Genomic DNA, 16,524 nt, shown 5'->3' with positions numbered 1-16,524 from the left:
GTGGGGTGTATTTTTATATGACCTCAAAGCTTTTGCTCACAGTCTTATTCTCTATTCAGTTTCTGTTCCTAGTCACATGGTTGGAACTCCTTTGAAGTCAATATGAGTTGCATTTAAGTAACAAAGTAGGATTGAGATCTGGATGTTTATATTCCCAGAATATTGTGTCAGAATCAGAGATTGTATGGAAAAAGGCACCAATTATTGACCAAGAAGCTAAAGATGACACTCCCTATATGTCCATCATCTGGATGCAAAAAAATCTCTTAGGAAGGCCTCCAACTGAAGCTGCTCCTTCAGTTGGTTAGATGCACTCAGATTTATTGAACTTCTGGGCAGACTGCAAGGCCTCTTAGTCTATACTGTCTTTTCCAAAGGAGACGGGTAGAGTAGGAGGCACCCAGGAACAAGTGAGTTGGAGTTACTGATCTCATTTGTAATATTATATACATTTGAGAATTCTTTAAATATATTGTTAAAAATCTTAACTGTTCTGCACCAGAAATATTACAGATATATAGGAACTTCAGTCCTCTTGGCAATTTATGGAAGGAGATGCCTAACTATATTTAAAAATCTGTATCTATCTATTCAGAAATCTGGATCTCCATCTACCTGCAAAACAAGGATGACTGTATTTTTACATAGGGGATATTTAAAATTAAATCTCACAGATAATATTAATCATGAAGGATTCGTACTAGAATAATGGGTCCATCTAATACTCTCAGCACTTTAGCGCTGTTCTTTATATATTTATAATTATGTTTTAGTAATTTCAGATATTGAAAGAAGTGCAAAAATGCTTTAATTCATTATTTATTATAACATGTAGCCATAAATCTATCCATTGTCTAATAATCTCTGGTGTTAGTAAGGTCTTGTCTTTAGGACATAGTTTTGACTGATCAGAAAAGTAATAATGAAAGGTATCAGAGTTGGGCATCTATAGTTGTGTATATAAGGTATATTGTGTATGAATATGCACAGAACAAGACCAGGTATACATGAAGGATTAGGATAAGAGATGCAGTTTTCATATGGAAGTACTGTAAAATTGTTGCAATGCAGAAAATATAATGTAGTCTAAACATTTAGAAAATAAAATGCCCTGCGTTCACATAGTCTGCATCCTGATGGTACCTGACAACTTTCATTTATATAATTCAAATTCTACCTGTTGATACTCACTAGTCGATTTGCAAGAGAGATGGTACATGCAGTAGCTTCAGCTTCTTCCTGGCATTTTAGTTTGTCTGATGTAGCCTTCTCAAATTTGGCTGTGAGTTTTGCCAGGTTTTCATTAAGGTGCTGTTTATGAAAAATAACAACAACATTAAGCAAAACCTTTTAAAAATACAATAGTTAACAACTTTTTTTTCTCTGCATGTCAAATCCTACTCTGATTTACTGCTATTCTGATTATCTTGTGGAATGGCAGGGAAGATCTTCAGCCCTGAAGAAAGACCACTTACATTAAGATCTCAGCTTGTGAAATCTCAGCACCTTGCATGTCAACTAGGATGCAATCCAATGCCTGTTTAGATCACTGTCCTCTGACTGACTTGCATGGACACTGGATGATACCCTTGAAAAACTATCTGGTATAAAATGAGACAGAATGGAAGGGAGAGCATGATACAGACCACAGATGTGCATGGTATGCCATATAATTTGTAAGGTGCTGATGTCAGAATAGTGCAAAGGCTATTTATCCCAGGCACTGCCATGGCTTGATTTTGAACAGAAAAAAGGGGGTGACAGGTGGATTAACAATGATGGCTCAGGTCTTGGATTATGGTCGAGGATTAATTAATAAACAATTTCCTAGCACTATTGCCATGTTAGTGGATAAGTCCTCAAGGTATTTCTTATATATTTCTCTAGCTCACAGCCCCAAGAAATCATTCTGGTTGTAGGAGATGAGCTTGACATAAGGGAATACCAGGGTAATTCCCAGGAAAGGGAAGAACAGAATCATCTCATGTTTTAGCCCTAGAAGCTGAATGGCTGGAACATTTCCTCTAGAAGCTGGGTACTAGAGTTCCAGGCCCCTCCTCACTTGAAGGGCACTTGAACTTGCATCTCTTTGACTCCCCAGCAACAGGCTCTAATCATGGAACAGGTTAGGCATAATCCAAAACTTTCTCCATCCCTCCTTTAAAAGCTGGCCCCATGGGCAGCCAAAAACAGGAGATATTTCTGGCCAGGAGGAAAAGGCCAAAGTTGGAGAGTGACAAAGAGAGATGAGTGTGCTTTCTTGCTGCTAATGGGCTGAAACTTCTGCACCGAACTACCATCCATCCACTTTGTCCAACAACTGTTAAATGCAAGGTAAAGTGGAACAGCTTTGAAAGGAGTGTTGAATAAGGACTGGCTAAAACCTAACCTGTGGTCTGTTGATATAAGTGTTGTGGTAGATCATTAGAGGGGTGCAGATCAAACCTTCTCTAGGTGAGGGGGTGCCTGGAACCTAGGTGAAGGGGTTCCTGGGCAAATGTCCTAACCAAGCAGTTCTGTGGACTAAAACATGTAAGGAAGCAGCTTTGCTTTTCTGTGCTATATGCTCTAGTAAGTACTAACAGAGCTGCATACATGTTCAACCAATGTGTGTGCGCCTATGTACCAGCTCAGTCTATGTGCATGCTTACACATCTGCACTGCAGGGGGATAGAATTGCAACCTATATAAAAAGTGGCAAACCCCTCTCCCCCCACCTATGCAGCTAGAAAACAGTCATTTAGGTGTACAATGACAAATAGGATGTTGCCCCTTGCAAACATGTGTACATGTATTTGTGTAATTTCCAGAAATTCTTTACAGCCCAATCTGTCATTGAAGCAAATACAATAAACAAGTGTTTAATATATAGCATTGGGCACCTACAGTTAAAAATATTGGCTGTATATTACAATTTTAGGATCAGAGTCCCAGCAAGTATAAAGCAGTATAGTTCCACAGAAGTCAATAGAGTATACCAGTTTATGCTGGTTAAAAATCTGATAATAAATATTACTTAATGCACACATACAATATTTGTACATGTATTAGTACAGTACAAATTGAATAGTATAGCATTATATGTACACAAATAATAATTTTAAGAAGTTATTATTGAAATTGTGTTTCAGTGAAATACAGGCAATGTTTTGAAAGATTTCCACTTTCTTTACAAGTATCTTACCTCTTTAAAAACTAACGCCAATATTAGAAGTTCTGGAAATAAGAATGCTTAAGAGATCCCAACATTTATCCACTCATATATTACTTTTAAGATAAGAGTATTGAAAGATAAATGCCTTCAAAGCAATCCCTATCACTATCCAGCCTTATAGGTGCTTTTTTGTAAATAGAAATGGGTGACTGAATGTATTTGTAGATTTTATACATTTGTAAATAAATGTGTATAGCAATATTTTAAGATGCATGGTTATGTTAAGAGTATTATGTATTTTCCAACAGTTTGATGATTTGGTAGAATAGAGTATTTTTATTAATTCAGCGGAATAACTGCACTCCCCTGTCTGGTTTTATGAAGCATGTCTGTTGTGGTATAGCATAGCTTGATGTGCCTTGAAAGTTTGCAGCCAGCAACATGAACAATTTGTTTTGTTTTCTTATTAATTGCAATATTAGATAAGATTGGAGAAATGTCCTTTGATTAAGAATTGCATTTTGTAATTGCCCAAGAATATTCTGAAATTGGCATATTTTAGGGGGCAAGATGAATATGTAGGTTGGTTTAGATTGAGTGAGGTGAGAACAACTGAGATTATGTGGCAATAGGAAATTAGCTGGATGTAACTTAACTTCTCTGTTTATTTCCAGACTTTTCAGTTAGTTGGATGTTAGGTATGGCTTTTTTAATGAAAATATATTTGGAAGTGGGTGGCTATTTTCCACTGAAACCTACTTTTAATTAAAACATTTTTCCCCCATTAATGTTTCTGTTCCTGCACAAATTTAAATAGGGAAAGGTGTATCAGATATGTCAGTAGGGCTGCCTGATTTGACAGATCATTTGTGTCCAGTTAAAGTGGAATTGGCTTTCTGCAAAATATCACAAGTACATGGGATGTGTGTTTGGTGAACAGGAAAAAAATCAATTCTAGTATGTTTTAAAACTTTCTAGAATCCATTTTCTGTTGATTATACATATGTAGTATATGCAGAATATATTTTGGCTTGCATTAAATTTTAACAGTGCATGGCTAATATGGAAATCCCAAACTCATGCTAGAGAAAAATTTTAATAGGAATAATGAGAATAGGATCCTGAACCTTTGTATCAAGGAATAGCCAAGAACAGAAAAGAGACAGAATATTATAGAGTGCAGAAAAAAAAAATGAAAGTAGGAAAAAGACTTAAATCTGCCAAGTTCTTAAATACACTCTTTCAAAAATATACAGAATTGTAAAGAAGTGCTGTTAAGTACTGGACAGACAAGGTTCTGTACTGTTAAGTACTGAGCATTTCTCCTTTGGGAGGGAAGCTACAGCTATAGCTGATGAATATGCATGTCACACTTTTAACATTTTTTTAAACTTACAGCAATTTTGGCTTTGATGTTAGCCAGCTTCTCCTGTGCAGCAGCTAGTTCTGCATTGGCTTTGTTCAGAGCCTGTCGCTTAGGCTCCACATCACAGTACACCTCATAGAATCTCACAATATTTATAACCCAAGAACAGAGACCAGCAGCAGCATAGGACTTGGTTGTCACAAGCTCAGGATTAAATTCGGGATCCTGTAGGTATGGTTGAAGAGCTCTGAGACAGTTCTCATGTATATTCTCCTTATTAAAGTTGACTAAGGCATCCAGGAAACTATCTACTTTGGCCATGGTAATCTTAGCTGCTTTCCAGCTTCTGTCTTTGGGAACCCTTCCACCTGGGGCCATGAGCACCATTACAGCAGCAGTGACATTGCTGACAGCTGAAGGTGGTGACCCAAATGATTTCAGTTCTGTCAGATTGTTCTGAAAAGGAAAAACAAGATTGTTAGAGTAAAATGAACAGGTTTTCCTTTTACTGAGCTAATAATGGAGTCAAGCTCCTGATTTATCAATCTTAGAGAGCAGCTTTGAAGCAACACTGAATAGAGTGGGCACCACCCCACCCTGCACAGAAACCCAGGGCACCACTCCTGTCACCCGGTGTGCAGGAGGGCTGTGGGACTGTGCCAGATTCCTCTCGGGGGTGCGGGCCCCTGAATCTGCATGCTGGATGACAGCAGGCTGCCACTGCCACTCCCAGCAAGTGTTACTAGTTTTGCTTTGAACAGTTTGAGGTGCAGTTTCCCAGAAACCTCTGCACCTATGAAATGTGGCAGGCTGCACGCCCTCAGAAGGGGCTACCATCCCTGCAATTCTCATCCAAATCAGGCAAGAAATGACAGATTATTAGGCATTTTCATGATTCCCCATTATAGCCTATGTGCAAAACGTCAAAACAGCAAAACAGTTTCAATGAAACAAAATGGAACAGTGCTTCAACACTAAATGAAATGAAACACTGTCCCTTCAAAATGGTGAAACAGAAGTCGAAATGAAATGGTGCTGTTTCACACAGCCCTATTTTCCACTGTCAAACACTCACTAGCTGTGCTTTTTCTGCAACCAAAGTTTCAGTACTTGTACAATATTACACACATACCTAGATGATTCTATTCTGCCCCAGAGTCTACTTGGCCTTGTAAGCATACTCAGAAGGGAAGTACAAATCAAATGTAGCTGCACAAGTGCAAAAAGAATCTAACCTCTGCACATGTACCATAAGTTACACTTACACGACTACATAAATGACACATTGTCATGTAAAAGTGAAAAAGGATTTCACTCTAAGTTTCTACGTCTTCTGACTTCAAAGAACACTCGGAAATGTGAAGTGGGTACAACCTAAATTCTTTAAAATGACAAGACAAAGAAATGGTCCAACATTATTTTTGAAATATCTTAAAATTTTAAGTCAATCATATGATTTTGGGAATATGGATTTTGAATGTCTGTGGCTGACTCTAGTAAAATTAAATTAAAAAAATGTTCATACAAATGCTTTCAAATTGCAGAAAGATACTGGCTTAATATGAATATTAGAGAAAAGTGATGTGTTGATACTTGCAGCTAAACAAGTCTTAGCTATTCACACTATGGAGAGAAACAAATGCTGAGATTTCTAAAACTTTCTATTTCTACATGGAAAGTAGATCCCCAAGACTCTGTAGTATCAAATGCTAGAGCATAGCATGATTACCACACTGGGGACCCTTTTTCTTGTGTTACTAAGCCCCAGTGGTTTATGCCCAGCCAAATCAGCTACATAGTGGATAGAAAAACTTGTGTTTGCTGCAGCATACAGCATCCAGTGCACATAACCATCAGAAAGGAAAATTCATAGTATAGAGTGAAGTTACAGTCTATCATGTGTTTGGCAACCGTTGATCCTTCCAGATCATGGTGCATGCATAAGAGGTCACCCAGACCATCAATGCATATGCCTAGGCAGGGGTTTTGGAGGAGTGGAGGCTGCCCAGATCTTCCATCCCTGCTTTAGGACACTGAGACAGAATCCAAAGGCCAGACTGAGTCCAGATGTTTGATGCCTCTATGGCTACGTTTGTACAGGTTTCCCTCACTTTATGTGGGTTCTGTACGTGTTTATTTGCTCTTATGCAATGACCCTTTTTATACCAACATTTCATTATATACAAAGTAATTTCATGAGATTCCTTTTGTTCTAATCCTCTAATATGTCTAGGTCTCTCTGAATCCTAGCTCTACCGTTCAGCATGTGTGCTACTCTGCCCAGATTGGCATCATCTGCAAACTTTCTGAGGGTGCACTCTACCCATCTTCCAGATGTTTGATGAAGATATTAAAAAAACCCAGCCCCAGGACCAAACCCTGGGGAATTCCACTTGATACTGGCTGCCAACTAGACATCGGGTCACTGATTACCAGCACCCTTTGAACCTGGTGATCCAGCCAATTTTCTATCCACCTTACAGACCATTCATCCAACACAGATTTATTTAGCTTGCCTGCAAGAATGTTGGTCAGGCATGACTTGCCCTTGGTGAATACATGCTAACTGTTCCTAACCATCTTCTTCTCCCCCACGGGCTTAGAAATGGATTTCTTGAGGATCTGCAATATGTTTTTTCAACAGACAGTGGTGAGACTAACTGGTCCAGATCCTCCAACTTCCCCTTCTTATGCTCTTTTCCAATCATTCAGGACTTCTCCCGATTACGGTAAGTTTTCAAAGATAATGGGCCACTGGCTCTGCAATCACATCGGCTAACTCCTTCAGCATCTTTGGGTGCACTGCATCCAACCCCATGGATTTGTACATGTCCAGCTCTTCTTAATAGTCCCTAACCTGTTCTTTTGCCACTGCTGGCTGCTCGCCTTCTCCCCAGACTGTGCTACCAGGTGGAGTAGTCTGGGAACTGACCTTGCCTGTGAAGACTGAAGTGAAAAAAGCATTAAGTACTTCAGCTTTTTCTACATCATCTGTCACTAGGTTGCCTCACCCATTCAGTAAGGGACCCACATTTTTGCTGATCTTCCTCTTGCTACTGACATACTTGTACAAACCCTTCTTGTTACAATTCACATCTCTTGCTAGTTGCAACTCCAGTTGCACTTGGGCCTTCCTGATTTCATCCCAGTCTGCCTCTTACACTCCTCCCTTGTCTTTGTCCAAGTTTTCACTTCTTGTAAACTTCCTTTTTGTGTTTTAGCTCATTGACCCTGGTAAGCCAAGCACATCTTCTGCCATACTTGCTAGTCTTCCTGCACATCAGAATGATTCATTCCTGCACCCTCACTAAGGTTTTTTAAAGTACAGCCAGGTCTCTGGGACTCCTTTCCCTCTCAGACTGACTTCCCAGAGGGTCCTGCCTATCAGTTCCCGGAGTGAGACCAAGTCTGCTTTTCTGAAATCCAGGTTCATTATTTTGCTGCTGCCCAAGTTTCCATCCATTTCTACATTCCCCAGCAATTTTTTTCCCGTTTGTGAGCAGCAGGTCAAGAACACAGCCCCTAGTTAGCCTCTCCAGCCCTTGCACCAGGAAGTTTTCCCCAACACTCTCCAAAAACTTATTGGATTACTTGTGAATTGCTCTATTGACCTCCCAGCAGATTTCAGGGCGACTGAAGTCCCCCTGCGAACTAGGGCCTGTGTTCGAAAAGCTTCCTCTAGCTATTTGAGGAAAGCCTCATCCACCTCATCCTCCTGGTCTGGTGGTCAATGCAGATACTCTTGTTGCTCTCCCCTCTGACCTTAACCCAGAGATTTTCAAGAGGTCTTTTTCTAGTTTCATACTGGAGCTCTGAGCAATTACACAGCTCTTTTACATAAAGAGCAATTCCTCTTCCTCTCCTCCCCTGCCTACCATTCCTAAACAGTTTATAACCAACCACAAGAGTACTCCAGTCATGCAAGCTATCCCACCAAGTCTCTATCATTCCAATCACACCATAGTTCCATGATTGTGTGAAGACTTCCAATTCTTCCTTGTTTCCCAGGCTCCATGCATTCTTGTACAGACATCTGAAGTAACTAGTTCTACTTTCTCAGGAAGAACAAGAGCACCTCCCCTGTTGTCCCTCCTGCTTGTGCTTCTTCCAGGTCACACACTTCTCTGCTTACCTCAGGGCTTTTGTCTCCATCCCCTGGCAAACCTAGTTTAAAGCCTTCCTCACTAGGTTAGCAAACCCATCTGCAAAGATACTCTTCCCTCTTTGTCAGGTGGATCCCATAATTAGAGGGCCAGGTGAGTCTTGGTAATCCTTCCATGACATCTCAGATCTAGGTTCTGGGCAAGCAGTAGACAACAGTTCAGGCCAGCAGATGAATGCCTCCATTCCCTGCAGAAAGGAGTCACCAACCATCACATCACATGACTTCCTCTTAGTGGCAGTAGTTGCAGTCCTCCCAATCTTGGGGAGGCCTGGACTGACCTCTTTCACTGATGGAATGTGCTCCTGTTTCCTTGTCACTCGGGTTCCATCTCTGTTCTCCAGGTGAACTACTGCAGGTGGGAATGAAGACTTGTTTGCTGCCAGAGGTCACAAGCTTCCAGCTTCAACCTTCTTGACAGTCCATGCCTCTTCCTTCTCTTGCACCACCTCTGACTGCTTCCTCCACAGTCCAAGAGGTCACTTCCAGCATCGAATCAATGAACTCATGGCTGAGGATGCTTCACAGCCTCACCACCTCCTCCTGTAATTCTCTTGCCTGTTCCCTGAGGGATGCCACCAGAAGGCACCACTCACATCACGGGCACTCCCCCACCTGGCTGTCACTAGAAGGAACCTGCAAGCCACAGTCCCCACAGCCCCAAACCAGGACCTGGATGGAAGCCTCAAAGGTGAGTGGTCCTTCCTGGACAGAAACCTCACAGGTGCAAGGAGAGGAAGGGTGGGGGTGGCAGCAGTTCTGGCATCGCAATATCCTCCAGCCCTCTCTCTTGGTCTTTTAAATCTGCTGCCTACCTCTTCCTGCCCCTCTCTCCAAACAGACCTTCCCTAGCATACTCACCTGTAAGCTAGCCTGTTCTCTGCTTCTTGGTCCAGAAAGGTTTCCTTTTCATTGCTTCTTCTCACCAAGCTTACAGTGAAAGAAGTTGAGAGAGAGAATTTCCAGGCAAATTCCCTAATGAACTCCCCACTCACTCGGGTCTCTAGTTAAACAAGAGACTTAAGTACTGATATAACTGCTGAGTTTTAGCTACTTATACTGAATATCTAGGTTAGTTACACTTAATTAAAGAAAAAACTAACTTTAAAGGCTCCCCTTCAAAGGGGGAGGGAGGGGCGTAAATTAACCTGTATACTGCCTGCAAACTCTCCTGTTTGCTGTCCCTGGTCGCTCATTCCTTGGCCACTCCTCCTGGGCCTGGATTGGCTCTGTCCCCTTGTTAGGGCTTTTGTCAGATACAGACAGGAATAACTGTGCAATCGCTTGACTAACAGCACTCCAAGATGCTCAGAAAACATGCCCAAATACACAGCCAACCAAAAAAGCTTTCATCAAGCCAAACACACAGATATCCCTCACTCACTTACCTTCCAGAAGCTAGATTTGGTGCCTGGCTCCTCTTCCCCTTTCTCCTCTTGCTCCCAGTGAACTGCTTGCAGACTGTCCTATTTGCTGTCCCTGTTTATTCACTCCATATTGATTCCTTCCCAGCAAGTCATGTTCATCCATGTGCTGAACATTTTTTTTTTATTATTATTATTTTTTCTACCAGTTTTCTACCAAAACTGTGTCCGAGTTTATTCAATCACATTAACAGTATGTGTAGAAGCACCCTATGCTGAATACATCACATTCACCAAGGGCTCTCAGAATTCCTCTCTCCATTCTGTCACCTTCCCACTCCTCTGGTTCAGGATACTTTTTGCAAACTTTACTAATTCAGGTGTGTGGCTGAATGCTCCCATTCCACTCCTGTTCTGTACCATTGCCCCCCCACCACAATTGCCCTATGGCAGGGACTCGACATAATCCCTATTTGTCCCTATGTCAAATGCCTGGCTGCTGCCTGTACCTATGCCTTGAGCTCTATGTTAATCCCATTACCCCATCCTCATTGCAGCTTACCCTTTTACCCTTTCCAGAGTGAAATCAGGGATCAGAGAAGATGCACTTTCTGTGCCCTGGTTTCTCTTACTAGCTCCCTTATCTCTCTGTGGGACCCTGCTTCCTCCCTCCCCAACCCCCCCACCCTGCTTATTAGGGCCTTAATTTCTTCTTTCTGTTTCCCTTGCCCCTGCTAAAGACCCTGCTTCCAAGTCCCCAGTTCTTCCATTTTTATGTCCCTGCTTCCCCTATCACCACCAATCCCCAACAACCACTTCCGAGTCCCTGCTTTGACCCCCACATAAATGCTAAGTCCCTGATCTCCTGCCAAGTCCCCTTCCCCATCATACTCTCTGGCTCCTTTATTTTTCCCTATCTTCCAGTCAGTGTCCTCACTTCTCCAACCAGCACTGCTCCATTCCTCTACTCTAGGTAGCTCCCTCATAACTATATTTTTGCTCCTTATTCCCCAGGTTCCCATTTTCATCTACACTCTATTCTCCACTCCCCCAGGCCCATGCTTCCTCCTACAAACCCTCCCTTAGTGAGTTCAGGCTGAAGACAATCTCCCAAGAATGGCAGTCATGCTACCATTTTTCATATATACGTGGGTGGGCAGAGAGATACCTTTGCTTTCATTAAAGGGGGTCCATATTTTCTAGTACATGAGACTTTTCCCCAATATCCACTGTTTTACTCAGTGCTGCCATTGTATTATGAAAGAACAAAAAAAAGTCATCAAGTCAAGCTTTAGACCTCATTTCACTCAGTCAATTATGGGGGGAAATCTAATTACCAAAAGCAGCTTTGGAAGAAGGTGAAGCATCCCCAGAGGTCTGGACAATGTTAGGAATGGTGTGGGTGCTACAAGGATGTATTTTGCAAGTTTTGTTTCAATTATATATAATGCAATAAGCTAACTCTGCTTCTGCAGATGCAGGTAGAATGAAGAAAATTACAAGCAAAAACAGAATTAACAGCACAATGTGCTGGGCACTATTTGCATACACAGTAGCAGACAGGGAGTACCTGCCCTGAGAAGCTTGCATTCTAAGGGCTTCTGGCCAGTATAACACTACCTGCAGAACTACTTCAATATCCACTTACTAGACAAGTGTAAGAGTCTAAGAGTGGTTTTCCCCCTACAACTCAAATCAGTTCCCCAGTCACAATATGCTATACTGGAGAATGGCCTCTTTTGGTGATGTAAACACATCTAGACTAGGGTTTTGACCAGCATAGCTAAGTTAGTTGCAAGGTGATTTATTCACATTCTTCAATACACAGCTGTGTCAGCAAACTTTTCAGTGTACTACATACATTATGGACAAGGAAGTAACAGGGCAGGTTAGAAGATGTAACAAGAGTAAACAATGGGATGGTGACAAACATCAAACATATAGCCATTATTCCAGTACCTTTAACAATCAAAGTCATATGCCTAACATTGCAAGCTGAACTAGGACAGGAGAGGGCCATGAATGGCTTCACTTACACAAACCTATCTGCGTGATGTTGGGCTGTACCTTATTATACAGGCATTGCAAATAGTTTGATGCAGAAAGCAGTGGGTGATAATATGCATGTTCAACCATTTCAGCCATAGACCAGTTATCTGGAAACATTCTTCACCATACTGACTAGGAATGGCAGACCTCAAGTAGATTCATGTATTAGCCCTTTTATCCCAGTTAATACACTATGTAGTCTATGAGATTAAGCATGAGTTAATTCAGAAGCTCTAAACTCAATGTTAAATATCATACTTGTGTCATTCCTAAGAGCCATGTATTACTACATCTGCTAAAACTATTTTTGGAGATTAGTGTGACATTTTCCTGTGATAAATATTTGAAACTCTGGCTATAATGTTGTGTTTTAAGTCAGAGGCATCAAACTCATTTGGCCCAATGGGATGGATGAATAGCACAGAGCTGTTATATGGGCCAGACTGGGCCTATGGACCCCTCTGGTCTCCATCCCCATCCCATGCCAGATCCAGTGCCTACAGCACCTGCTCTGGAACACCTGCTCTGGCTGGTTTGGGATCCATTCTACACACGGTGCCCACCCCAGGCAGTCTAGGATCTGTGCTGTACATAGCACCCTCTCCCACCCCCATCAGCCTGGGATGTGCATCGCACATAGCACAGTCCTGGATTGGGTGGAGCAGGGAGCACTATATGCCACTGTCCTAGACTAGCCAGGGAAGCCACCAAGTGTAGCACAGACCCAAGACCAGCCAGAGAGGGCACTGCCTGCAGTGCACATCCAGGTGCTATGCACAGGGCTGGTCCAGTGGCATGTGGGTTAAAACAGACCCAGAGGCAGCACTGGATGCTGGATGAAGGTGCTCCATGAGCTAGATCATTGACAATCCTATTTTAAGTGAGCTGAAGAAAACCTAAATTATAAATTGCATCTAACTGGCATTTTTGGTGTTTATACTCCTGCATAGAAATAATCTGGAAGCAAAACAAGAAAAGTTAATAATATCTTTCAGTTACATGAAATGTCACAGGCATTACAGCTAGTTCAGATCTGATCTTGTCAGCAGCTTGCCTCAAGATGCATAAAACACAAAAGAATAATATAGAAAGGCAACACAAAGAAAAGCAAAAATGGTTATAAAAATAGCTTGCCTGTAGGGGGCAGGGGGAAGGAAGACTAGAATACTTTGGGATACTGTGCCCCAGTGACCCACTGATAAGACTATATTACACATTCCACTCAATATCCTGAGTTCAATTACTGATGTGATAGCTAAGCAGCTGTCACACCCACTTACCATTATGGCTATTGATTTGCATCACAACTCCTATAAAGAAGACCTGCAGGCTCAATCCTACAAAGTTCCTAGGCAGTGCACTAATAACAAATTGTACAGTGCTTAATGTTAGAGGCTTATTTCTGCTGTTATTGTATAGGCAAGTGCCATATGGTACTTCCAACAAAGACAGCAAGTATGTGTTTTGCTTGAGGACACCCTAAACTGCTAATAGGCAATGAATTTGACAGTGATACCTGCACTGTTTTTACTCTGCTTTTGACAACCACACTTCTGCCCACTTCTCTGTGACTTTACTCCTGATATATCTCGCAAGCTCTGAAGCAAGAAGACGATGGCCATGGACTGGCCTATCTCCTTCTTCTACAAATCCTGGTCCATTCAAATGTAGTCCTGACACCCTCTACCAGATTTAAACTCACCACTTCATTTATGTAAAAACAAGGGCAGTTTTTTCTTATGCTGGCTCATATTGTACTGCTCCTATGGCATAAATGGTTGTGGAGGAGAAATGGTGATCCCTGGACAATAACCTTCCCATGTAGAAAAGTCCTGGTGGAGTGTTTATATTCCAGTCAGCTCCCACTCCTCATGGCAGAGAGAGAAGCACAATTAAGTAGGCCCATGGCAGAGAAAAGGTGCTAACAGAGAACATACAGCTCCAGCTATTCTCTGCTTCCCACAGTCCATAAGCAGAACAGAATTTAGAGAAGCTTTTCAGGCTCCTCTAGGTCACACTAGATGGCAGAGGATGCAATCAGATGGTCAATAGTCACAGAACAGTAAGGAGTGGATCTAGGGGTGTGCAGTGCCATAGTCACACCACTCTTTGTTTGTGTGCTGTAGGTGCAGTGAGCTCCCTGAGCTCACCAGCACATCAGTGCAACTCCTTTTGGGAGCTCCATATATGCCGTGATCTTTGAGCTCACAATCCGGCCAGCACAGGGTCTAGCTGGAGTCCATACTTTCACAGGGCTCTGGAAGCCAGGGGCTGAGTGCAGCTGCTACTGTTTGCCCTTCCCTTTCCTCCTCTTGCTCCCCTGATGAATTCAGTGGCAGGGGAAAAGAGGGGAAGAGATGTCAAGTGTCAACATGCACCCCCTTGGCTCCAGCCAGACCCTGCATTGATCAGCTTGTGAGCTCAGAGCATTAAGCTCACTGAGCTCACTGGCATCTTGGATCATGGCAAGAGGGCACTGTCACCCCCTCTTTGGCGATCTGGTGCATACTCAGTGAGCTCTCAAACATGCAGGTACCCTGCAGTTGAAAAGAGTGTGGCTACACATCCCTTGCTGTGATCTTGGATTTACCCAGGCAAGCAGCACATAGTTCAGGAGAAGAGGGATGAGGTACTTGGGAACTTGGGTCCCACTGTGTTATCACCCCTCATGTGATTACCCCAGATTTCTCACTTGGTAGGCTATGACAGGTCACCTCAAAAGGAGGGACATTACATTACTTCATCTTCTCTAATCTACATTGAACTGAGTGTGCCTGTGCAATGTAAGACACTGGAATTCCTCTGGAGTCTCTCCCATACCTTATTAAGGGTGTTGAGAGCTGCCTGGGCAGCAGCAAGGGCTGGTTCTGCCTTGACCAGGTCTTCCTCACAATCTTTTTGTTTTTGTTTGACCTCTTGGTTTATCAGTGCCACCTTCTGCTCCTCCTCATCAGCGATGGCTTTCTCCTTGCTCACTTTCTCTGTTTCCACTCCCACCACTTGTATCAATTTGTCAGCATCTTCATTCTTCTGTTTCAGCTCCACTTCTTGGGTTGCAAGTTTGGCCTTCAGGTCATCTACCTAAAGTGAGGAAGAATATGAACTAAGACAGGAAAAGAGGTGGATGCAAGTGCAGTAAAATTACATATGAAAAAGTGTCTAGTGCATTGGTAGTGGGTGGTCCACCATAGGGGAAATGGAATTTTATTTTAGCAAATAGGAACTACAATATGGGATCAGACCTGCATTTATCTAGCCCTATATCCTGTCTCCAGTAATGTCCAACACCAGTTGCTCTAGAGGCAGGTACAAAAAGCCCTGTTACTGTTTACAAGAATCTGATTTTAGATAGAAAACAAGTGGTAACAGATCTTACTGAAGCGGAGAGTGGAAGGGTAGGGAAAACCGTAAACGTTGGTTTAGCATTGTAGGTATCAGATAGTTTGATGAAAATTACTTGACCTTTGCCTATAAAAACACCATTAACCCAAAACAGTCCTAAATACCTCTGCCTTTCAGGGCCCCTCCAGACATGCAGGTAAAGGCATGATGGGATCCGATGAAGCTCCCAGCAACACAAGCACATGGTTTGCCCGTGGCTTGGAGCCCCGTCAGCTGGCAGAGCCCCTAAACACAGGGGCTTACATGTCTACATGTTCAATTAATAGTGTGATAAGAGCCAGACACAATGTTAGGGCCTTGTTACACATTGCACATTGATCTGATCAAATGTTGATCAGTGTTAGTGCTAGCTCCAGTTTGGAGCAGTTACACCTTAAAGCTGTGACTTGCTACTAGAGGGTTGGTGAGCAGGGGCCTGACTAGGAGCTACAGCTGTGAGTTGCCACTACAAGCCTCATAACCAAGGGCAAGCCTCTATACCTGCTCTAGGTGGGGGTGGGGGAATATGAGAGATGGGTTGCAGGGAAAAAACACATGAAGCTGGAAGGCAGAATGTTAATGGGATGGGGGTGTGAAATGAAGCAACTCAGCCACTGAAGGATAAAATAAAAAGTAAAAAAACGAAAAGGAAACAAATTGAAAAATAATAAAGAAGTAGTAAATTTCAATCTCCCTCCCTGCTTCTTTATGCTGTTTGCAGCAAACTTACAGGGGAGCAAGACAACAGGGGGCTAATAATAGTATTTATCACCTCATCAGCAAAACAATGGCCTCTCTCCATTACTTCAAACTCTTCTTAAACAGCTTACCAGCAGACCTGTTGATTAGCTCCAAACAGCCCTAAGTGGTCACAGTTCTGTCTGCCTATTCCAGTGAAACTGGAGACACACACATGCAGAGACACCTCTCGGCATTAGCTAACGTAGCACATGCATAGGGTCTGTGGGGCATGGGTCCCTGCTGTGGGAGATGAGAGGGAGGGAGGGAGGGGGCACTCCTGCCTGAGCAGCAAGCAGCAAGGGGGATG

General features: G+C 42.6%; 1 protein-coding gene across 2 annotated transcripts in view; it reads right to left on the bottom strand.

The window, feature by feature from the left end:
• The window catches only part of DNAH9 (dynein axonemal heavy chain 9), a 515,733-nt gene that overhangs the window by 185,297 nt on the left and 313,912 nt on the right, over positions 1 to 16,524 (bottom strand). For both annotated transcript variants that reach the window (XM_059732606.1, XM_059732607.1), the window contains 3 exons: positions 14,916 to 15,176; positions 4,551 to 4,976; positions 1,192 to 1,311 (listed from right to left, as the gene is read on the bottom strand). In XM_059732606.1, the coding sequence (XP_059588589.1) occupies positions 1,192 to 1,311; positions 4,551 to 4,976; positions 14,916 to 15,176 (807 nt within the window). The remainder of the gene's footprint in view (positions 1 to 1,191; positions 1,312 to 4,550; positions 4,977 to 14,915; positions 15,177 to 16,524) is intronic.

The sequence above is a fragment of the Alligator mississippiensis genome, chromosome 8, assembly GCF_030867095.1.
Source record: "Alligator mississippiensis isolate rAllMis1 chromosome 8, rAllMis1, whole genome shotgun sequence".
NCBI classification, from domain to species: domain Eukaryota; kingdom Metazoa; phylum Chordata; order Crocodylia; family Alligatoridae; genus Alligator; species Alligator mississippiensis.
Note: the sequence above shows the minus strand (reverse complement) of the source record. Positions and strands in the feature narration are given on the sequence as shown.